At 41.7% G+C, this 25,503-nt stretch overlaps 2 protein-coding genes across 2 annotated transcripts in view; one reads left to right on the top strand and one right to left on the bottom strand.

Annotated features, from left to right (window-relative positions):
* Nucleotides 1-7,188: 7,188 nt before the first annotated feature.
* The window catches only part of top3b (DNA topoisomerase III beta), a 44,266-nt gene continuing 25,951 nt past the window's right edge, over nt 7,189-25,503 (top strand). The window contains exons 1-5 of the mRNA XM_034692386.1: nt 7,189-7,498; nt 20,051-20,182; nt 20,334-20,440; nt 20,520-20,594; nt 22,718-22,914. Of these exons, the coding sequence (XP_034548277.1) occupies nt 7,429-7,498; nt 20,051-20,182; nt 20,334-20,440; nt 20,520-20,594; nt 22,718-22,914 (581 nt within the window). The 5' untranslated portion in view covers nt 7,189-7,428. The remainder of the gene's footprint in view (nt 7,499-20,050; nt 20,183-20,333; nt 20,441-20,519; nt 20,595-22,717; nt 22,915-25,503) is intronic.
* Nucleotides 14,524-17,441, bottom strand: LOC117819146 (interleukin-17A-like). The gene is made up of 3 exons (XM_034692387.1): nt 17,427-17,441; nt 16,887-17,062; nt 14,524-15,010 (listed from the first exon to the last, which is right to left on the bottom strand). The coding sequence occupies exons 1-3, from the start codon at nt 17,439-17,441 to the stop codon at nt 14,782-14,784; spliced, it is 420 nt and encodes a 139-aa protein (XP_034548278.1). The 3' UTR covers nt 14,524-14,781.

Genomic DNA, 25,503 nt, shown 5'->3' on the forward strand with positions numbered 1-25,503 from the left:
GTGAGGTGAATTGAAGAAGAAGACCTGAGAGTGCAGCTGGGGGTGTTGATGTGGAGAAGTTCAGAGAGGTATGGAGGAGCGAGGTTATGGAGGGCCTTAAGGGTGAGGATCAGAGTCTTGAAATTGATGCAGGTTTTGACCAGTAACCAGTGAGGCTGTTGAAGGACGGGACTGATGTGATTGGACGGAGTTCTGGTGATGATACGAGCAGCAGAGTTCTAGACCAGTTGGAGTTTATGGATGGATTTTAGAGGGAGACCAAAGAGAAGGGATATCAGTAATCAATGCGTGAAGTGACCAGGGTGTGAACGAGTATGGCAGTACTGTTGGGTGTGAGGGACGGGAGGAGGCGATTGATGTTGCGAAGATGGAAATAAGCAGACCAAGTGACATTATTGATGTGGGATTGAAATGATAGTCTGCTGTCGAGGATGACACCCAGACTCTTAACCTGGGGGGAGGGAGAAACTGATGAGTTATCGATGTTCAGTGAGAAACTGTCGAGCTTTGAAATGGTGGATTGGGTGCCACTGAGGAGAATCTCTGTTTTATCACTGTTTAATTTGAGAAAGTTGAAGGTGAACAAGGCAGTCAGAGAAGGAAGTGGGTGGGAGGGAGGAGATGGGTTTGATTGACAGGTAGAGCTAGGTGTCATCTGCATAGCAAAGACAACTGATGTTAAATTTACGGAAAATATTGCCAAGAAGAAGAAGATAAAAAATGATGAACAGAGAAGGCTCCAGGACAGAACCCTGAGGAACACTAGCAGTGACTGAACTGACAGAGATTTGAAGGACTGAGTTGAATGAAAATGAAAATTGAGTTATGATAGAGGAACAAGATGCACAGTCTTTCTGGAAGACAAGAAACTCACAGAAAACCCTCTGGACTTGGACTCTCTGTATTTTATTTTGTTTGATTAATTAATTAAAGGTACAGTATGTAGAAATGGGAATATTCAGCAATATCTAGCTGTGAGATTTTAGACTGAAATGCTCACTTGTTCTCTCCTGTTGTCGGGGAAGCTCCACAATTGACGGTTGCCTTTGAGGACAAGAAGCTCCTGTGATCCATTTTAAATATGATCCCCCATTTTTCAAGATTAACCATCAGAAATATCCATCAATGCAAATTCTTCTGAGCACAATAACAACCACCACTCACTTCTTCCTTTTCTTTTCCTTACTAAACTCAAAGAAATCATTTGTTGGGTGAACGTAATAAAACTATGGAAAGAATTTCCACCTAATTAAAATGCTTTCATTTAGTGAGACACAATGTTCTTGAACCAACTAACTGTAAATATGTTGAGTGAACATAAAGTATTGACGTTACCAATACTTATTTACAATGTTTGGGTCCAACTTCATTTGTAAAGGTTGTTTCAACATATTTACTAAGGTAGGATCTGACTTCATCTTCTTGGGTCGCAATAACTTGTATAACATGATTATGGATAGATTATTCTTTTTTTCTTTAAGTTATATTTTTGGGCTTTTTCGCCTTTATTGACAGGACAGCTGAAGAGAGACAGGAAACGTGGGGAGTAGAGAGTGGGGGAAGACATGCGGGAAATAGTCGACCGACCGGGAGTCAAGCCAGCGACCTCTGCAACAAGGACTATAGCCTTGATATGTGGGGCGCTTAAACCGCTAGGCCACCAGCGCCCCACTTCAATCAATCAATCAATCTTTATTTGTATAGCGCCAAATCACAACAAACGTTATCTCAAATCGCTTTTACAAACATAGGAGGTCTAGACCACTCTATGTCAAATTATGAACAGAGACCCAACACCAAGACAGGGTAAGACTCAGTCTGACCCCACCTTAATCCACCATGAGCATTGCACCTCACAGTATTTAGCTAGTTACAGTGGTGAGGAAAAACTTCCTTTTAACAGGCAGAAACCTCGAGCAGAACCAGACTCATGTTAGACAGCCATCATGCCTCGACTGAGTTGGGTCTGGAAAGACAGATAGAGGGGAGTAAGAGAGCGAGGTGATAGTGATGAGACGAGTAGTAGAAGCTGTTGCCGCTGGAGTCCAGCACGTCTGTATCAGCTGGAGTCCAGATCGTCCGCAGCAGGAGGACGTCTACGGCAGCTCAGAGGAATCTACGAGACAAGGGAGCTCAGGGACTCCAGAAAGGTCTATGGTTAGTAACTTTAATGGGACAGGCAGAGTTAAAGTAAGTGATGAAGGGGTTGGGGGGAAGAGGGTGAGCTAGGATCCCAGTGTGTCAGTGTGCCAGTTCCCCTGGCAGTCTAGGCCTATAGCAGCATGACAAAAGCTGGTCCAAGCCTGAGCCAGCTCTAACTATAAGCTTTATCAAAAAGGAAAGTTTTAAGTCTACTCTTAAAAGTAGAGAGGGTGTCTGCCTCCCGGACCCTGACTGGTAGATGATTCCAAAGGAGAGGGGCCTGATAACTGAAGGTTCTACCTCCCATACTACTTTTAGAGATTTTAGGTACAACTAGCAAGCCTGCATGTTGGGAGTGACTGACTTGCAGTCAGTCACAGGCGATCTCTCCTAACTCCCCGTAATGGCTCTTCTTTGCCAGAAGCACGCAACCTTGGCTGATGAATAGGGCCTGTCGCACGTTACTGCCACCTTCTGCTCTGGAGAGGTATTGCAGAAGGGATTCCTACATAAACAATGTTACAATGTCATTTAGCAGACGCTTTTATCCAAAGCGACGTACATACGAGAACAAGAACAACACAAGCAAAGATCTAGACAAGAGGAAACAAGATCAGGAAGAGTAACAAAGTGCTTCAAGTCAATTTGGGTGCAGGTACTGCCAAGCAGTGTAAAGGCAATGCACAAAAGTAAGTGAGGAATTTTTTTTTTCTTTTATAAAATAAAGGAACATCTACAATGAAGCAACCAAACCATTTAAGACTTTCTGTTATCATCATCAACAATTAACATCACCACAATAATGACCAAAGTACCAAGTGCTGGGTCACTCAAGAGCCGAACACAGATTCCCAGAGTAGAGCAGGACAGTGTGAGTCAACTGTAGCTGGAAGACATGATCTGCCACTGGGGACAACAGTGGAGAACAGTCTAGCTAAGTGCATAGTGCTTCCTAAAGAGCTGGGTCTTTAGCTGTCTTTTGAAAGTAGAGAGGGACTCTGCAGATCGAATGGAGTTGACCAAACCCTTTAGGTTGGGTTGACATAAAGCAATCTTGTAGTTTAAAGGATTTTGCTTGTCATGTTTAAACTAACTGAATTAAAATTGTTTAACCACTAAACACGAGTAATATGATTGAAGCTACACGTTGTACTTATGTTGATAAAACAGACACACATGTTGCTTTTCTGGGGGGAATGTTTGTCTGTAGAAACATGGCCGTGCAAGATGGCAGCCTCCGGCACTGTGGACCGTCTCCTATGTAGATATGAAGACCAGGGCTGGTTAAATTGAAGCGATAATAACGAGTTAATTCAAATTCTCCTCAACGCCACTAATTTATTTGATGCGCGTTTAATGTGTGCATGTTCTGTGTATGACCCTCGGCCCGCCCCATAGTTTGGGAAATCAGGAATGGATACAGCAGTAACATAAGATCGTGGATGACAAGAAGAAATGAATAAAGAGGGTGTTTTGAATGGCAAGTTCAGCTTTAAAGCACTGCCAGATGGTTCTCTGGACAAGACCAAAGCAAATACCACTTGCTGGCCAAGCATACAGGGGCAGCAGAGAGCCCCTCCCCCTCGCCAGAGACTGACCACGCTGGAAAGTTTGCAACAGACGTATGGACAATGCTACTAGCAACAAACTGTCAACAGCGATAGCTAAATGCGTGGCTACAGCTTGCAGGCCAATTACCATTGTGGAGGACGACGGTCAGCATATTTTTTGAACATGCAGTACCTTTGATGTTGTATGGCGATTGTTCTGGACAGTATTTGTCATTGTTTTGGATTGCTGCAATAATAATAAACATGCATTTGCATTAAGAGTATAAAAAACTTGAAAATGATCCCTTTAAGGTACATTTAGAACAGATAAAACAATGTGCGATCAATTTGAGATTAATCGCCAGTTAACTATGGACAATCATACAATTAATTGCAATTAGATATTTGAATCAATTGACAGCCCTAATAAAGACTAATTCTTAGTTAATAAAGACAGAACATTTTTTATATGCAGGTAATTATATGCAAATGTAGACATACTTATGAACATTATATTCTCTTTCTACCAAGTCTGCTCTGCTAAATGCTGCTAAAGGTTCCTGGGATCCACTATTTCCCGGGACCTGAGGTGGACCTCCCACATAGACACAATCAGAAAAAAGGCCCAGCAGAGGATGTACTTCCTGCGTCAGCTCAGGAAGTTCAACCTGCCCCAGGAGCTGCTGATCATGTTCTACACCTCCATCATCCAGTCTGTTCTGTGTACCTCCATCACTGTCTGGTTTGGATCTGCAACCAAACTAGACAAACACAGACTGCAACGGACTATAAGGACTGCAGAAAAAATCATCGGTGTCGACCTGCCCCCCATCCAGGACTTGTACCGGTCCCGGGCCAGGAAACGGGCAGGTAGCATCACCGCTGACCCCTCACACCCTGGACACAAATTCTTTAAACTCCTCCCCTCCGGCAGGCGCTACAGATCACTGTGCGCCAAAACAACCCGCCATAAGAACAGTTTCTTCCCCCAGGCTGTCACTCTGATGAACACTAAACCATAACAGTGTCATACCTGTCAGATAAATACTCTCTGTAAATATACATGTAGATACACAATGCAACAATTCTCCAAGCAGAATTCCATATTTCTATTTTTTGTATTATTTAACTTCTATTTTATAATGTAAAACTACCTCTGCAACTCACCACTGCACTTTATCATATTATTTTAGCCTGTACATATTAGTCAAGCTTATTTGTTGTTTCTTTGTATTTATAGCTGATGTTATTGTTATTATATTTTTATTTTATTTTTTATTGTAGGTCTTATTCTTATTCCTATTCTGCCTTGTACAAAGAGAGCACAGTTTTCCAAAGTCAAATTCTTTGTGTGTTCAAGCATACTTGGCAAATAAAGCTGATTCTGATTCTTCTGATTCTAAATGCAACACACTGTACCTTTAATTTATCTAAAAATATATTTTATTGTATACCTCTACTCTTTATTCTATTTACTTTATGCTTGTCTGTTGAGGAAAAAAAGTATCTTTGAAACTTGTGCAATTCAAGTTAGTGGGATGTCTGTGTGTTTAGGTCACAATTTGTAATAGGTTTTTTAAAGTTTGTCAGGAGGGAGGATTTTCATATTCGTTGATTTCTCTCTCTCTCTCTCTCTTTTGCTTTTCAGTTTTTTTAAATTCTAAACTGAGTACAAAGGAGAGTTTGGTTTTAAATTGAATCCAGATTTTAAAGAGGTCAATAATAACATTGCATCAGGGTTATTAGGCAGTATTGACAGGCAGTTGGGTATGGCTGGAAAGAAGAATTATTGCTATTATCAACAACAAAATATCCTTGGCTTCTTTTTGGTATTATCCTTATCCTCCTGCAGAACTTGATAATCCAATTCTTATTTTCTCTTGAAAAATTAACAAATGAATTGATAATAGGCTAAAAATGACTGGAGGTTCTCTCCCATCTTGCCCTATATGACGTAACCCTGTTTTTGAAGCAGGTGGCAAAGCATTAGTCAACCACAGGTGGCAGATGTCTAATGTCAATTGCCTGAACAATATAATTTTAGCAATACACCCTTCATGCATTACCAACAAATACATTCTATAATTAAATCTAAGTTGCATAAAGGAGTGCCACTGGCTACAGATAGAGGTATTGATGATAAGCTGAAATAAGAAATATAAACTAGTGAGCCTCTCCATAACTCAGAGTAACTCACCCACCCAACTCTGCTGGGAGAAGGATAACGGGGGTTCTCTTTCCAAAGAATATGGAATACATCCCTAATATCAAAATGTGTACGTTATAGAATTATTCAGATGAAAGTCTTGCACAGGGCGCATATCATTCCTGTTAAATGCAACAAAATAAATCCATCCTTTTCAGACAGATGCTGGCATGGCTGTGGTAAAAGAGGCCCTGTTATACATTTTGCATTGAGCTCCTTCTGGTCATCTGTGACAAATGCCCTCACAGAGATCCTTCATGTTGTTGTACCAAAATGTTTTTCATTGTGTATATTAGGTGACAAAATAGAGGGGTTATCTGTAACACAGATGAAATTTGTAACATTGGGTTGTCTAGTTGCTAAACAGAGAATTGTTTTGAATTGGAAGATTCGAACTCCAGCCTGTTTTAGTGTGAGCAGCTGGTTAGAAGAGTTTGTAGACCTTATCGGGATGGAACAAGCTGCTGCCACATTAATACATCTCCATCAGGGATTACATGGATTGTGGGATACAGTTGGATCCTTCTTGAACTCCTTACCTAGTAAATATGACATTAGTTCCATGATTGTTATGGTTATCTTTATAATCAGCCATATCAACATGAATTTACACTTTACATGAACTTCAAGCATGCTTTAAGCATTTATTGATGTCCCCAACCTCTATCATCCTTCTGTTTTTGATTGTTGTCTTCTTTCTTTTATATATTTTGTGTGTGTGTGTGTGTGTGTGTGTGTGTGTGTGTGTGTGTGTGTGTGTGTGTGTGTGTGTGTGTACTGTAGGTAATGTATTTTTAAGATTGATGCCCTGTTCGTGTATGGAACAAAAATGTATATATATATTCTTTTTTTAAAAAGCAGGGTCATTAGGGAAAGGAGCAGGGGGAATCTACAACGGGATTATTACATTTATAAGTGATTGTGATTTCGTTCAAATATTTTTTATTTATTATTATTCTATTCTATTTTATTTTATTTTATTTTATTTTATTTTATCTTATCTTATTTTATTTATTTTATCTCATCTTATTTTATTTATTTTATCTTATCTTATTTTATTTATTTTTTACATTTATTTAGTTTTGTTTTGTTTGTTTCTTTTGTTTGTTTGATTGTCTGTTATATTTTTTACAGTCTATGGTTATATCTTATTTAATTATTATTTAATTAGTTCTCCTGCTCCACACTCCAGTCCAGTTAGTGGCGGTAATGCGCCTGTAAGCTGGTTTGCTATCCGCCAATAAACTACAAAAAAGAAGAAGAAGAATTGAATCCAGTAGATGGCGGTATTTCAACAAGCGAAGAAGACGACCCGGAAGTAAACAACCCAACTGTCATGTCCGCTCTCGTAGTTCATAACAGCACATACACCGGCAGTTAGAAGCTGAGTTATCATTTTTCTGAGCGGTTAGTTTATTATCAACACGTTTTGAGCCGGTTGTAGTTTATAAACCGCTGTGAGTGTGTGTAGTGGGATTCAGACTGAGTGTAGTTTTGTTCTAACCTCGGAGGAGCGTTGATTCAGGCAGAATGAGGACTGTTCTGATGGTGGCAGAGAAACCGTCTCTGGCTCAGTCCATCGCCAAAATCCTCTCCAAAGGTGGGTACAAACATGAAGCTATGATATCTAAAGCACGACAGGGTTTATAACTGGAGGCAAGAGTGTTATTTTTACCCCCTTTAAACCTGACTGACTCCAGTCTCTGATGGAACAATCCGCCGTGTAGTCTGGCTCGTTGATGGAGTTGATGGAGAATGTTTAATGAGGATGAACTCAACTACAGTTTCCTCACAGTAAGAGTTATTTATCATTTACCATAAGAAATGAAATAAAAGCCAACTTATGAGTCAGGATGATTATTTTACTAACATTTTCTGACTGTTAAAATCCAAATCAGCTGGTTTCTAAGGTAGTTTTAAACATTGAATTCTTTAAATCATGATTATTTATATTTTTAACCACCGAGACAGCTTCAGAGAGTGTAATGAGTCAGATACAGGGTTTGTTATTTAAAGAGAACTCTGTTACACATGAAGAAATATAAAGGAGTACAGATGTAAGGATACACTCAACCCACGATTCAATTCAAATCTAGATTTTTGGTTCACACACGGTTCTCTAACGATTTTCAAGAAACCTTGATTGAACTCAAAATGTAAGTAACTATTATTTTATTTCAGTCCTCAGATATGGAAAGTTGTAATATATATTTGTTCTCTTATATTTCTTTGTAAACAAAGTCATCCTTTTTCATTTTTAAGGTGTGTTGTAACTCAAATTAAACCACTGCACACTTTTTTTCAGCACCTTGCAAAAAAACTAAAATCACAGTTCAAAAATACCTTGTTGGAACATTTCAGAACAATTATAGAGAAATGGAAAGTGAACAATTCCCAAATGAAAGTATTAAATATTAAAACAAATAAGGTCAATCTCTTTAAATTAGGGATATCAATTTCAAGTATGTTCCGTGATCGATCTTTGGAAATGTGAACGATCAATTATCATTTAATCATTAAAAAAACCTGAATGTTTTCCATGTCAGAAATAATGACAAATGTGTTTTTTCCCCTAAATCAAACGTTCCTTCACAACACAGTGTATATTACTGACAGTATTAAACAGCTACGGATTTGGATTAGGGATGACCACAGTTAATCGATTATCGATTAATTGATTGTTAAGAAATTACTCGAAACACGCCTTTTTATTATCAATTTTCCGTCACGTGGAACAAACATCATGTGGTCTCATATTACACTCATCTATCAGGGAGATGTTTTAAGTTTAAAGCATGTTTGGATGTGAATCAGCTGTTAAAGGTGTTGCGCACAGCGAAGATGCTCAGCTGGCGGCTGCGGCTGAGCGTCATGTCTCCACGTGCGCTTTTTAAAAGAGGATCAATACAAAACTGCTGCCAACAACGTCACGGACATAAGGTTCACAACTATAAACAGGACATTTCCACCTTTGGATACGAAGGCAACAGACAGGTGGGAAATTCAGGTATACTATGTTTGCTGAGCAGCAACATCAGAGCCGTCTGAGCTTTTCTGCCGCTGGACTGATTATGACCCGGTTGCGCTCCCGGCTGACACCTGATCAAATACATGTTTATTTTTCTCTATAAGAACGAGTAGACAGAAAACTGTACACTGGGAGTCTGAAATACTTTTCTGTTAGTAGTCTCAGCCTTCACTGTATAAGACTATGTCCGCGGAGAATATTTTAATGAGCCTGATCGTTGATATTCTGCGTGTCAAACATATACCCGTATTCAATCCTGTCAGTTATATGCATTTTGTTGCTGTAGAAAATATTATAAAACAACGTATTTGTCATTGTTTTTTTTTTTTATCAATTAATCGATAATTGATCGTTAACATTTCCAAAAATCGATCACGGAAAATACTTAAAATGTACATCCCTACTGTGGACGCATGGTCATAGAGTGAAGACTCAGACTACAACATGTGGATTTACTGCAACAGGACACGTGAACAGAACTGACTCTTTAGACTCCTCTGGAAGCTTCACATGTTTGTCTGTTGTTGTTAGTCTGCTTTGCTCCGTGTGGAGTTCACACTGATGCTTTTACACACATGAACTTCCTGACAGATACATCAACTTCTTTAAAGGTGAAGTTTATGTGAAACCCTGAAAATCCACAGGATGCATGTGGCCCGCTTCCATCAGCGCCACAGGTTTGCTCCGCCCCACGGTGCGTGCCCTGCTCCACAGGACGCGCGTTTGGAGCGTAGCGCCAGCTCAGAGCCGCCAGGATCAGCTGGGTTCAGTAAAGAGAGAACTACATACAAACAACAGTTTACAGAGCCTTTCTGTGGTTGAATCATTTGGAGAGTATTCCATTATTTTTGTGCTTTAATCATCACTGAGTATGCATAACTATAAAGTTTAGTTTCTGCAGGTTTAGTTTAATATGAATAATTCTGCTCTACTTTGTTGTCCTGTTACCTTCTGACACAGTGATCATCTTAAAGTCCTGTTACCTTCTGACACAGTGATCATCTTAAAGTCCTGTTACCTTCTGACACAGTGATCATCTTAAAGTCCTGTTACCTTCTGACACAGTGATCATCTTAAAGTCCTGTTACCTTCTGACACAGTTATCATCTTAAAGTGCTGTTACCTTCTGACACAGTGATCATCTTAAAGTCCTGTTACCTTCTGACTCAGTGATCATCTTAAAGTCCTGTTACCTTCTGACACAGTGATCATCTTAAAGTCCTGTTACCTTCTGACACAGTGATCATCTTAAAGTCCTGTTACCTTCTGACACAGTGATCATCTTAAAGTCCTGTTACCTTCTGACACAGTGATCATCTTAAAGTCCTGTTATCTTCTGACACAGTGATCATCTTAAAGTCCTGTTACCTTCTGACACAGTGATCATCTTAAAGTCCTGTTACCTTCTGACACAGTGATCATCTTAAAGTCATGTTACCTTCTGACACAGTGATCATCTTAAAGTCATGTTACCTTCTGACTCGGTGATCATCTTAAAGTCCTGTTGTAGTCGACCTGGATCACTGATACAGATAAGCCCAAAATGATTCATACCCCAGGCAAATTTTGACTTAAAGTTACTTTTATTTAACCACTACATTTTTTCTTGATTGGAAATGACAAAGGCGTCTCCCAGAAGGTAATAAGACAATGTACAAGAGGCATCATTGTGGAAAAAATTATTTCTCAGCCTTTATTTATATTTGAACCAAAAGTGGCATGTCCAAAATTATTCATACCCTTCTCAATAACCAATAGAGAAGCCTTTATTGGCTATTTACAGCAATCAAACACTTCCTATAATTGCTGACCAGTTGACTGGTATTTTTGCCCATTCATCTTTAGCGATAAACTCCAACTCTTTCAGGTTGGAGGGTCTCCTTGCCATCACCCTGATCTTTAGCTCCCTCCACAGATTCTCAATTGGATACAAGTCAGGACCACTGCAAAACGTTCATGTCTTTGTCCGCTAACCATTTCTTCACCTCTTCTGCTGTGTGTTTTGGGTCATTGTCGTGCTGAAATGTCCACTGGTGCCCAAGGCCAAGTTTCTCTGCAGGCTGCTTGATGTTGTTGTTGAGAATCTTGATGTATTGTGCATTTTTCATGGTGCCGTTTACTGCGATTAGGTTCCCTGGTCCATTGGCTGATAAACACCCCCAAAGCATTAGGTTCCCACCCCCATGTTTGACAGTGGGGATGGTGTTCTTAGGGTTGAAGGCTTCTCCTTTTTTACACCATATGAAGGATACATCATTGTGGCAAAACAATTAAATGTTTGTTTCATCTGACCATAACACAGAAGACCAGAAGTCTTGTCTTTGTCCAGATGAGCATTTGCAAAGGCCAAGCAGGCTTTTGTGTGTGTTATCTGGAGAAGTGGCATCCTCCTTGGTCTGCATCCGTGGAACCCAGCAGTGTGCAGTGTCCGTTGGACTGTCTGCCTTGAGACGTTGCCACCAGCAGAGCTCAGATTGACCAGGATGGCCTTGGTAATGATCTTGGATTCTTCTTCACCTCTCTCACTATCCTCCTGGCCAGCACAGGTGTCACTGTTGGCTTCCGACCACATCCTCTGAGATTTTCCACAGTGCAGAACGTCTTGTATTTTTTAATAATACTTTGCACTGTAGCCACTGGAACTTGAAAACATTCAGATATGGCCTTATAGCCCTTTCCTAAGTTTTGAGCATCCACAATGTGCAACCGCAGGTCCTCAGAGAGCTCCTTTGTCTTAGCCATGACTGTCCACAAACCACCTGCAGAGAGCTGCTGTTCTTCACCTGTTGAGTTCATTAAAACAGCAGTTTTCAATGAATCAGGGTCATTAGGATGCTTTAGAACAGCTTGGACATTTTGAATGGCATAGAACTTTGGATTTTCCTACAGACTGTGACAGTTTGCAAAGGGTATGAATAATTTTGGACATGCCACTTTTTGTTCAAATGTGAAGAAAAGCTGAGAAATAATTTTTTCCACAATGATGCCTCTTGTACATTGTCTTATTGCCTTCTGGGAGACGCCTGTGTCATTTCAAATCAAGAGAAACCTTGCTGGTTGTATAAAAGTAACTAAGTCAAAATTTGCCAGGGGTATGAATAATTTCGGGCTTAACTGTATGTGGCTGTTTGTAGCTTACATCCATAATCGATGAGTATTTCTGATCTATACGATCTTTAAACGGTCGGGAGTCCGTATATGATGTTTTATTTTGAAATTGGCGGATGTTGCATGTGATCCTCGTGCCTGACTTCCTGTCCAGGTCGTTTTTTTCTGTGCATATTGACGCTAGCTGGGCGCGGGCTCCGTCGAAAATAGACTTGAAGCGTATCTGTGGCGGAGCGGCACGGGGGCACGCTCCAGAGACGAAGCTGAGACAGATCCGCGGCGCGGTGAGCATTGACCAGAATGGGAACGTCTATAGGCTGCACAGTGCAGTGCACTGCGTAGTTCGTGGTGCAGAGGTAACACGACGTGCTGCATCCTGTATAGATTGGGGGTCATGTTGTAGTTGGAGCAGCTGTATGTTCTGCAGGAGTCGATGTTCTTTGTATTTTTGCAAAGAAAAAAAGAGAGGAGACGTTGAAGGTGGAGATGGACTGAACGGGCAATTTACGAAATGATGTAAAATATGGTGCTACCCAGCAGACCAATCACAGGGCCTGTGGTCTGCTTTGATTTGATCATAGACTGTATAAATAATGGACGTAGTATCCGTGATGTAGTACCCATCTGTTCCTGAGGGCTGTTTTGAAGCCAATCATCGGCAGGAGCCATATTGGAAATACTGAACTCAACGTAACTTAGTGTGAGGTAGAGAGGCGGGGTTTGAGCCTGCCAGTCAATTTAGTCAGTCATGTCCTTTTTTGGGGAAAACATGTAAACTTAATATTTTCTCAAACATCGCATAAGAAAAAAATGTACCCTCATACAGTGTGTGCTGATAGAGAGATTAACTACGTAGAGCCAAGCAGTTTTTTGAACCAGGCTGTAAACATGTTTATTTCTGCTGTAAAGATCGTCTTCTTTGAATGGGTGTGTATGTGGTTTCCTGTGTTTCTACAGCCAGCCTCAAGTGGATGTTGATGAACTCAGGGTTCGTACGGATGCTTGAAATCCTTGAAAAAGCTTGCATTTTAATGTTGTGTTTTCAAGGTTTGAAAAATGCTTGAATTTTAGGTTTAAGTGTTTGTCAATGGTTGAAATTGTAATCATATATTCATTAATGCTAACCGCCTGTTTATGCTACATGCTAGGCATGTGTGATGTAGAAGCACTGTGCCATATAATGTGTAGGTGGTGTGATGATTTCCAGCAGCCGTACTGCTGTCACCTGCGGGGTGTTTGTAGCTCGGGTTAGGTTATTGCATGACCGTGGCGACAAAAAATACTGTGTTGTGCCTGAGCCAGCGGTCGCTTAGTGGGAGGCTCTCCCGCTGGATACGAAGGCCCGACACAGTGTTTCACATCGAGACCAAGGGAGAGGTTCCGGTGGCTGGTGGTGAGGCTTTCATCAGTGTGACTGCCCCCTGGTGGCTGGCTGCAGTACAGGTCAAAAAATCCGTCTCCCCCATTCATTTGAATGGAGGAGCAGTCAAACTTTAAAAAATAAATACATGTGGTACGAATGTTTCTCCCATCCGTATGCTGTGGTGATATGTAGTTAGTATTTGACTGTTTTGTGTCCAAGGCCTCTTTTTTCTGAAAAGTTTCTTCTTCATTAGTTATTAGAGTTTAAAAAACGGGGTTTTACTCCCTGTTTCCTTTGATTCACAGCCGCCGTAGAACAAAACTTCAAAGGACACACAGCGTCTTGTGACGTTACGCTGTAGGGCGGAGCTTATTACAGTGGCTTCACAGGCTCTGGCTGCGCAATGGCTGCGCCCAGGAGAGGGATTTTTTGGCTTCAGAACCGTACAACGGGAAGAGGCGGAGCAACTCTGTCCATTTTTATGTACAGTCTATGATCGAGACCCGTCACCGACCGACCGTGGTCATGCAGTGACTGGCTCTGAGCTTCAAACACCCAGAGAGTGACAGTGGTGCGGCCGCTGCTTGTGTCTGAACGTTGAAGGCTTATTAATGACAATATTAATTTGAACAGAAGAAAAGATGAAAATAGCTGTAAGATAAAATGACCTTACAGCTGATATCATTTGGCCCACCCAGTGCAAACCTTCATGCCTCTCTTACTGTATGTCTTGAAAAGTAATACTTGAAAAGTTTTAAAATTGACCTCAAGATTCCTTGAGAAGTATTTGAATTTGACCATGAAAAAAGTGTACGAACCCTGTGAACTGCAGTTTTTAACACTTCCACAGTGCAGAGATTGACGCTTGGTTTTGATGCATTCGTAGGCCTCTTCGTCGGTACAGTTGTCACTAGTTACCCACTCTGAACACCAGCCTGAGACGACACTAACGTTTGTACCACAGTGTCAACAGGCAGAGGGGGAATGACTGGTATTGATTTGAAGTGAGGTGTGATCAGGTTGTGAACACAGCTGTGTATGAAAAGCAGACGGCGCCCTCTGCTGTTTTAAAGGAGTACTTTATTATTTCATGTCTCAGCAGGTTGAACCCTTCATGTGGGGATGTTTTATTATCTGTTACATTCTTTATTTATAATGAAGGACTGTAAAGACAGCACACTGCCACAACACGTATACCAGTGGGTGTGAGATATCTTTAGAAGCTGTGAGAGCCAGCTGACAGGCATGTGGTGAGGATGACTCTTCTAACGCTGGTTACTGGACTAGTGGAGAACAATTACAATGAGTGGAGTGGATGAGGTTTTCTTCTTCTTCTCCTCTGTGCTCCTCCTGGGTCGACATGCGAGCGCCGGGTCAGTCCTGTTTAGCTGTGCCTGGAGATAGCACATATACAAGCTATGGTGATGAGCTCAAACTCCAGAGAGTAGCTGGCCGTGGGGAAGCAGCTGGGGTTTTTCCTGAGGACGGGCATCCTCAGAGACACGGGGATGGACTCCAGGCCGAACGCGGTGTCCAGCCCCCTGCAGGAGTGGCTGGTGTGGCAGCTGGCCTCGTGGATGACCTGAGGGACTCGGTTCAGGTCGATGTTCTCTCTGGGGTGAGATCAGAGACAGACGTTAAAAAAGGGGGGAGTTAACTTAACATGTGATGAAGTGTTTGTTATTTATGAAACCTATACTGAGGCAGGCTGCTCCTCTAACCCCCATCAGACCATGGACTGAACTTCATCCTCCTCATATGAAGACTTTATCTCCTAATGTAAGACCTTTCCTCTCTGAGGGCTTTGTTCTTATTGAATCACTCTGTTCTCACAGACTTCAGATTATTCTTCTCTCACAGATTATTTCTAAGAAAGTTACATCTTTATTCTGATCATCTGACCACTTTATACTCATTAAAGTCTTCATTCTTATAAAATACAAACAGTGTTCTGAAAAATGAACAACTTTATTCTTGTAAATTTCAGACTTTGTTGTCTCGTGTGACTTCATCCAGTAAAATGACTTCAGGCGATTTTCTCTTACTGCTCTCGTCTTGTAAATTAAGACTTTGTTCTTGTAAATATTGCAACTTCTGCAATAAACTGCATCTTCATACATTTCTAACTTCATTCTTGTAATTTGAGGACTTTATTCTCATGAGTTTCATTGTTCTGAGACATTCCCTTTTCATCACCTTTGGTCTCATAAAGTTCGGACTTTATTATCGTAATATATTCCGACATTAGTTGTCTTAAATCCTGACTTTGGTTTTATCCTTTCATACTTTTCCCTCTTTTACTTTTAGGATTTTGTTATTGTACAATTATTATTATTATTATTATTATTATTATTATTATTATTATTATTATTATTATTATTATTACAATTAGATGTAGAGCTGGACGATATTAAAAATGATTTTATCATGATAATTATTACTATATAATAAACTGAACAATATCCCTCATTACTGTAGCTGTAAGTAATCTTAAAGAGGAGAGCACAACTCAAACAATACTAAACTGATACACAGAACACAATTTTATTTACCTTTGCTTTAAATTTAAATTAAATGATGCAAATTATCTCAACCTGAGAAAAATAAGAATCTACAAACTAAAACTTCACAAAAATCTCATCTTCCATTAAAGACCTGCTTCCTGTTAGCACCGTCAGAAATGATGGATTCAAGAAGTTCATCAGAAACTAAATCCAGATACAAACTAACAAACTGTCTTCAACTTTCACTCAGGAGCAAAAATCTGCCTCTACATTTAAATGAAATAATGATTTGATATTTATCCTGATAATTATCGATATCGACTGATATGAAAAAAACTATTGTGATAACATCTTTTTTAATATCGCCCAGCTCTACGTCTTATTGTACAGTCATAAGTCATAAAAGTAAAAGAGGCAACAGTATAAAAAAATAAAACCAAAGTCAGGAATTAAGACAACAAAAGTCAGAATATTACGACAATGAAGTCCGAACTTTATAAGACCAAAGATGATGAAAAGTAAAGCAAAGTTGTAGTTTTACAAGAATAAAGCTGTACTCCAAGAGAACAAGTCTGAATACAATAACATGTAGGCTACGAGGAAACGCATCTGACTTTACATTTCAATGAAATAAAGATTTGATATTTATCCTGATAATTATCCATATCAACTGATATGAAAGATGTTATCGTGATAACATCTTTTTCAATATCGCCCAGCCCTTATTAAATCACAGCAGCTTATAATTGTTATCAATATCAGACGTAGTTCATAGGAGGCACACATGAGACAGAAGTACCCATCAGTGTGTCTCATTCTGTCCAAACAGCAGAGAGTAAAGAGGTGTCAGAGATTAACCAGCAGGTCTTTATAAGGCTGAGAGACTACGCCTTTTAGAAGCTGCTGAAACCGTCAGTCTACGTGTGATCCATGAATTCATCTCAGCATTGATCTGACGTGCTGACAGGAGACAGGCTGTACTCACACGTAGGTCCAGGTTGCGATGCTGCGCTCGTTGATACGGCTGGGCAGGTTGACCAGCTGGCTGTAGTAGTCCTGCAGGCTGTATGTGCAGAAGGACTCGTCCACACATTGACTGCCCAGCGGCATGGACAGACACTGGTGCAGGGCCAGCAGGACCAGCAGAAAGACACGCCGCAGCTGGAGGGGGATCACAACCAACCTGAGTTTGTCACCTCACTTATTTGATCTTTCCCATCCTCTGATTGATGATTTTTAAGTTTACTCATTTAAAGAAAGATATTATTTCAAACCACAATTGAACGACTTTTAGAGTGAAAAACATGACATTCTGCACAGATGAAGACATCAACTAAGGACAGACATCAGCAGCAGCAACTTCAGCGTACACAAAGCTGCAGCCTCCAGGTTGACTCTCTAAGATATGGCGAACCTGTCCTTTAAAATCACAATAAGTGATCTCTGGAGGCCGACAGAGAGTTAACTGTGCGGTAGCCATCAGAACATCTCTGAACAATCATCAACACAGAGGCAGGTGTCTTACCTGGAGCTGTTCCATGCCTGATGTTAAAGACTGCAGAGTTTTGGTCTTCTGTTGGCTTGATCTGCGTTCTGTTATATACACCCCTTTACTGCAACTCTCCACGTGTGTGTGTGTGTGTGTGTGTGTGTGTGTTTGTGTGTGTGTCCATGTTCCTGTCATTAACATTCAGCCTTGAGAAATGAATTTCAATCAAGAGAATGGACGTCAGAGTTCAACATTGACTCCACGTCTGACTCACCAACAAGTGCACTCTGGTTTAAAAAGTCTAAACTTCATGGTCGCTCAGATGGAGAGTTGATCCTCTCCATTCAAAAACAACCCAACTCCAATAAAGTTTGGATGTTTGTTTCAAATATCTGATTGAAAGCAGCTCAAAGACATCGATCAGACGCTGAAGCAGAAAACTTTTACTGTTTTATGACAAATATCTGCTGATTTTAAATCTGATGCAGCAGCACGTTTCAGTCAGTCCATTCAGAGACATGTTTCCTGTTCATCAGCTCTTCTTTAATTAACAACACTCTGTAAACGTTGGTGAACCCAGGAGACCAGGTTCTGGACTTTAAAGTGACATGTTGTCCCAGTCTTGCCTGATAGAGGATTTCAGCTGCTCAACAGTTCAGAGTCTCTCCTTTGTCGTGTTTTTAGTTTCATGATGCTCCAAATGTTATCAATGGGGGACGAGTCAGGACTTCAGGCAGACCAGTTCAGCACCTGGACTCTTCTACTACAGAGCCATGCTGTTGTAATCCGTACAGAATGTGGTTTGGTGTTGTCTTGCTGAAATCTGTAAGGTCTTCCTGAAGACGTCATTGTCTGGATGGCAGCATATGTTGCTCCTAAACCTGTAGATATTGTTCAGCATTAATGGAGCCTTCACAGATGTGGAAGCTCCCCATGCCATGGACTCTGATGATCCCTATACCATCAGGGACGCTGGCTTTGAACTGTGAGCTGATAACAAGCCGGGTGGTCCCTCTCCTCTTTAGAGACGAGGACACGGCATCCATGATTTCTAAAAAGAATGGCAGATTTAATTTTTTTAAGATGTTTTTTTGTTTTTTTTACCTTTATTTTGAAAGGCCAGCTGGAGAGGAACAGGAAATGTGGCGTAAGAGAGAGAGTGAGAATGACAAGCACCTATTCATGCTGGGATTGGGAATAAATCCATGACCAGTGCAATGAGGGCTGCAGCCTCTGAATGTGGGGCGCCTGCTACACCATCGGAGCTAAACCAGAGCAGATTTAAACACAGCAATATTTCTTTTCCAACATCTGATGTCTTTGCACTACTTTCAATTATACACAGGTTTAGATGTAAACCATGAACATCTGTTTTTATCAACATAGTACCCAGCAGGGATATCTGGTTTGTATTTTCTCTTTATTGTAAGTTACTTTGTGTTTGTAAAGCAGCTTTAGGCGTTTTTTGACTCTACCCCTGAACTACATGCGTTTCGACCGGTGGGCCCAGGGTCTAAATTTAGTTCAGGGGTAGATAATCTCCCCCCTAAGAAGCCCTCTGCTTGGGGGGTAGTACTTTTCGAAGGTCCCGGGACTTTCGGGGGGTGGGGCCTGCGATGCTGAACGTGTCTGATTGGTAGATTAACCGCAGTGTTTTTATTCCTCCCTCCGTCCACAATAACATCACACACATCTGTGATTCACTTGATTTCTCTTTCTTTCATTAGTTTTTATTTGTTCTATCTTTTTTGTATGTGTGTGTACTTTTCAAAAGAAGAAGCTGTGATTCTCTTGATTTAGCAGCTTGTAACAGTAGTCTTCTCTCAGCCACTCTCTCCCGGTGTTACGGTTTTAAAAGTGACCCTGTAAACTGGAGACCTTCAGCTGAACGTGTCAGTGTTTGTGGAGTTTACACAGCTGTTGAAACACAGAGGGAGTTCCTGGGAATGCAAATTAATTTAGTTTTTATTAAGATTTCAAAATATCCTCATCAGATATTTAATGATGGTCTAAAGACGTTTATGAGGGATGCATCCGGCTGAAAGTCTCCAGTTAACAGGGTCGCTGTTTAAACCAAAACACCGGCCAATCTCTGCGATCACGACTTTTTGAGTTCAAAAGGATTTTAAAGGCGTGTTGAAACGTCTTTGCTACTCGCGCTTATCTCCTCTCACGTGTTGATTCAGTGAATCCATCTGTGAAGAAATATAGCACCATCTAAAACAGACCAGCTGAGTCTCTTCATGCTAACAGGCTAACTGTAGTGTTGCTCATAATGATACCTGCCTGTCCGTCTGCTTCTATGGTGTCATCTGTGATGAATGGCATTCCTCTTTGTTTTACTGCCCTCTACTGGTCTGGTGGTGTAGTGCATTTACTTTTTTTTCTCCATACGTCACTGGCCTGATTTACACAATCTACCCGGGACTTCCGCCCGCGGTCGAAACGCAGACAACAATGGGAGCACAGGAACCTTTTAGTTCAGGGTTAAGTAGTTCTGGGGGTTAAAAGACCCCGGAACTCTTGGTCCAAATGCAGTGGCACTAACTTCCTGCACCTTTAAAACATCTGTATTGACTGACTGCGGTCTCCTCTCCTCTCCTCTCCTCTTCTCTTCTCTTCTCTTCTCTTCTCTTCTCTTCTCTTCTCTTCTCTTAAAGGAACCTGCACAAGTCGAAAAGGCCTCAACGGAGCATGCTCAGTGCACGAGTACGCCGGCAGCTTCCAGGGCCAGAGTGTGCGCTTTAAGATGACTTCAGTTTGTGGACACGTGATGAGTCTGGATTTTATCGGTGGGTCCTGCCGATGGCATCGCTGAATGGGACTTCAGTTGTGACTCTTATTATATATTTAAAACAATGTCTGTTTATAGTTTTGTTTTGTTTTGTTTTGTGCAGCCTTCCTCTTCTTTATTTGGATTTCTGTGAATCCTGTTTATTCTAGGAAAGTACAACAACTGGGACAAGGTGGACCCTGCAGAGCTCTTCAGCAAAGCTCCCACAGAGAAGAAGGAGGCCAACCCCAAACTCAACATGGTCAAGTTCCTCCAGGTTTGTGTTTGAGGACATGCTGCATGTAGAGTCAGCGGAGTGCCGTGCTATGTGTCTCTGATTTCTGCTGTCATGTCAGGTCGAAGGCCGAGGCTGTGACTACGTGGTTCTCTGGTTGGACTGCGATAAGGAAGGCGAGAACATCTGTTTTGAGGTAAGTGAGGTGCCATCGTCCCCGGGCTCAAAAGGTTTATGAAAGGCGGCTATGAATATAAATATGAATGATTCTAATTTAGAAGTCCAAACTTAATCCAGGAACAGACTTTCAAAGATGAACAATTCTGCACTACTTACTTTGTCCACATGGGGCTGCCAAAATCTGGATGAAATGAAACTTCCTTTGAATATGTTTTACATGTACAGTTATTAAGTCAAGTTTAGTAAAAGTTCTATCACATATTGACCTTGTCTTCTGTGTCACAGTAATGATTCACATATTAAAACATGTCTAAAGGATGCTGTGGAGGGAGCTGAGAGTGAGGGATAAAGCTTGTTTCGGAGGTGTTTGAATGCAGCATCTCCCTTGACTTTAGAGTGTGATGTTTATGGACCAGGAGAGGAGATGCCCATTCAATCAATCAATCAATCAGTCAGTCAGTCAGTCAGTCAGTCAGTCAGTCAGTCAGTCAGTCAGTCAGTCAGTCAGTCAATCAATCAATCAATCAATCAATCAATCAATCAATCAATCAATCAATCAATCAATCAATCAATCAATCAATCAATCAATCAATCAATCAATCAATCAATCAATCAATCAATCAATCAATCAATCAATCTTTATTTGTATAGCACCAAATCACAACAAACATTATCTCAAGACTCTTTTACAAACAGAGCAGGTCTAGACCACTCTATGTCAAATTATGAACAGAGACCCAACACCAAGACAGGATAAGACTCAGTCTGACCCCACCTTAATCCACCATGAGCATTGCACCTCACAGTATTTAGCTAGTTACAGCAGAGAGGACAAACTTCCTTTAACAGGCAGAAACCTCGAGCAGAACCAGACTCATGTTAGACAGACATCTGCCTCGACCGAGTTGGGTCTGGAAAGAGGGATAGAGGAGAATAAGAGAGAGAGGGAGCGGTGATAGTGATGAGACGAGTAGTAGTAGCTGTTGCCGATGGAGTCCAGCACGTCCATATCAGCTGGAGTCTGGAACGTCCACAGCAGGAGGACGTCTACGGCAGCTCAGAGGAACCTACAAGACAAGGGAGCTCAGGGACTCCAGAAAGGTCTATGGTTAGTAACTTTAATGGGACAGGGAGAGTTAAAGTAAGAGACAGACAGATAGAGGAGAGACGGAAAGACAGGATCCCAGTGTGTCAGTCTGGGAAACTCGAGCAGGACCAGACTCATGTTAGACAGCCATCTGCCTCGACTGAGTTGGGTCTGGAAAGAGGGATAGAGGAGAATAAGAGAGAGAGGGAGCGATGATAGTGATGAGACGAGTAGTAGCAGCTGTTGCCGCTGGAGTCCAGCAGGATGAGCGCTCAGTGAAGAAACCAACCCCACTATGCCCTCTACTGATAAGTTTAGAACCCTACCACATGGCTCCTCATGTACCCCAAAGCCTGAGATAGAAAGGACAGATGGCCTGAGAGAGCCAGCACATCACTGGGGTTATCAAGTGGGCTCCTCTCTTCACTGACATTACCTTTGGTTAGGTACAGTACTGCCACGTTCAACGGACCCAGGCTCCGTACAGGCAAGCTCCGGGTAGTGACAACACCGATACTGCCTACTCTACCACCTGGACCGTAGCAGCCCCACCACCACCCAACACACAACGAAGAGTCTGCAGCTAGATATCAGAAGTATTACGGTGTCCCATTATTGTTATACTTCATCCATGTTGGGACATACATCGATGGAGTTTACATCCAGTGCCTCTCTTCATCTGAGGCCAGTTCAGTTTCTTTAGAGAGGAGTTTCTGCAGTTTAGCCCCGCTGTGTTCATGAAGGCCCAAAACAAGGGATATCTGTCATTAAAGGAACAATACAACATGTTTATCTCAGGTACTCTCAGTCCCCTTTGTTCCTGTGCATCAACAGTCAATCAAGAGCACTTCTTAGCTTTTCATTCTCCTAAAGAATCATTATTGAAAAGTCATACAGTTCAGAAGGGTTACTTTGTTCTTGTACCAATTGACTTTAACCCCAAGAGGTTGCTAAACTAATTTAATATTTATATCTAAAATATCTTTGTCCATCATTTCAAGCCGTTGATTTTGTTTTGATCTCTGCTCTTCGCTCCCTCTCTCACCTTCCAGGTGTTGGATGCGATCGACCCCGTGATGAACAAGGGCAGTGTGAGGGAGCAGAGCATTTACCGCGCCAAATTCAGCTCCATCACTGACACGGACATCTGGAACGCCATGAACCGCCTTGGGGAGCCCAACCGCAACGAAGCCCTGTCAGTGGACGCACGTCAGGAGCTGGATCTGCGTATCGGCTGTGCCTTCACCAGGTAACCTGCCCCCCACAGACACACAGCCGGAGCCATGGTGTTACTGATGCACTGCAGCTGCTTATGCTGACTTAAAGGAACAGTTCACTTTTTTTAAGTGGATCTGTATGAGTTCTTGTGTGGTCACAGCTTTTCCCATGAGTGTCTTTATTTAAGTTATTAGTTGGAGGTGTCTGAATGATTATTGAACATTCACTGAAGGCCCCTTAAGCTCCTGTGAGGAATCTTTGGCTGGTTATGAAGTGAGCTCAAGTCATTATTGATCTCTCTCTGTGTGAGAGATGTTCTAAAGTCACTAAACAGAAATTTAAATTCCAACTAACAGACCAGTCTGAAGGGAAGAAAATACGACACAATGTATATAACTGACATAATCTACGGATCGTATTGAGGTATTCAAAATGTTAAACACGCTGAATATCAACATGTTGAGCAGGCTCATAATCTCCAAATCTCTGGCCAAATTCCACCAGATCCGTGTCCGGTCCATCTCTGATCCGTCACAGCTCCGGATCTGATAGGTTGCTATTCTAGTCAATCTGTTAACTTCCACTGGATCCACTCCGTTGCGTTCCAGCTGCCTCTCTGATCCGACAGGTCTGAGTCCTCCGGATCAGATACACAAGACTTCTATTTTTGCTGGATGCCGGAGCACAACGCATCAATCTCAACAGAGCAGATGGAGCGGGACAGGAAGTCAGGTTTCACCCAAACAAAATGAAAACATCCGGTTAATTTTCAGAATAAAACACTCTGTGTTATCACCAGATCGTATTTCACTTAACAACAACAACAAACCAAAGTCATGATGAGAGGAGCCAGGCCTGGAGTCAACAGGTCAGAGGTTTTCAGAGGACCAGAAAGACAACATGGATGAGGAGAGGAGGAGGAGAATCCTTGATTCAGTAATTACGGCAGGAAAACCTCGGTCACCTGACTCCGTACTGCGTTCTGAAAACGCAACTGGTGGGTGTTGACGGACAAGAACGCACAGAGCCGGACCGCAGCGGATCAGAGACGGACCGGACACGGATCTGGTGGAAGTCCCGTGTTAGACTTCAACAAGGGAACTGAACAGAAACATATTTCAGACTCACAGAGAAAATCTAAACAAAAAAATGTGTTCGAGTAAGTTCTTAACAATCAATTAATCCATACTCCATTCACTGTTGACATCTGTAGAAGAAAACAACCGAGCACAGTGTGTTAAACACATAGCCTGTATGAAATATGGACGTAGTATCCGTGACGTCACCCATCTGTTTCTGAAGAGCTGTTTTGAGGCCAATCGTCAGCGGGAGCCATATTGCTGCTGTGGAGCCAGTGTAACGTAAAGAGGCGGAGTTTGAGCCTCCTAGCCAACAGCTGCAGTGTTCCCGCCTGTCAATCAAGTCAGCTGTGCCCCTTATTGGAAGACTCGTAATCTCAATATCTTCAAAATTGCCGCCTTAGAAAAAAAAACACCCCCGTACAGTGAGAGGACATCAAGAAATGAGCTATTCAGACTACACTCATTTTTTGAACCAGGCTGTAAACATGTTTATTTCTGCTGTGAAGATCGTCTTCTTTGAATTGGTGTGTATGTGGTTTCCGGTACTTCCAGAGCCAGCCTCTAGTGGATCCTTGATGAACTGCATTTTTTAGCACTTCTGCATTGGACTCATATTTTTAGACCGGAGGTTGTCGCTTGGTTAAACACAGCTAAACAAGGGATCACCTTCAGTATAACCAGACACAGCCTACATACAACTTTATCTCACTATATCACTACCAGATGACTCCATCACCTGTGCTCGTTTACATCCAGGTTGTTAAGCTTTAGAGCCTCATGGCAGCAGACATTAACCAGAGTTACAGCTCCAGCTAGTGGAGGCTGAACTACAGCTAATATTAAAAGGAACCCCGGCTACCAAAACGTATTTTCCTATATGATCAATGTTTGTATCATTATATAAAAACGATAATAAAATCTCTTAAAATATCTTAGTTTGTATAAAACTGGAAAAAATATTTTCACTCGTAGGCCGCCATTGTTCTTTGCGTCGCAATGATGTTTGGGTAGTGACGTCATTTGGTTGCAACAGACTGTTTTCTTCATGCGTGTCAGCTGAAGCATGTGATTCCTGGGTGCTCTGTGAAGGCTCTGATGAACTTCTGTTATATTTGGGATCAGACTGTCTGTACAGTGTCTGACTGCCCTCGCTGAAAAAGTCATCATCTGAGAGGAAAAGATCCAGAGACTGACTGTCCTCCTGAAACTGTTCTTTCAGCTCATTTTCATAATTAGCAGCAGAAACGTGGTCTTGAGTAATAAGTTGGTGCGCATCAGCTGGCCACTGTACCGCTGCATCAGATGTGTGTTTTTCTGTCTGATAAACATCACTCTTATTTGGAGAACACTGTACACTTATTGGCTGCTGTGTTGACTGATCGGGGGACTCGTCGTCAGCTTCCTCCGTGGTCGTGGTCGTGGTCGTGGTCGTGGTCGTGGTCGTGGTCGTGGTCGTGGTCGTGGTCGTGATCGTGCCCGATGGTTCGCCATCAGAGGCTACATCTGCAGGAGCGGGATGTTGACATCCCCGCAGGAGA

The sequence above is a fragment of the Notolabrus celidotus genome, chromosome 9 (assembly GCF_009762535.1).
Source record: "Notolabrus celidotus isolate fNotCel1 chromosome 9, fNotCel1.pri, whole genome shotgun sequence".
NCBI classification, from domain to species: domain Eukaryota; kingdom Metazoa; phylum Chordata; class Actinopteri; order Labriformes; family Labridae; genus Notolabrus; species Notolabrus celidotus.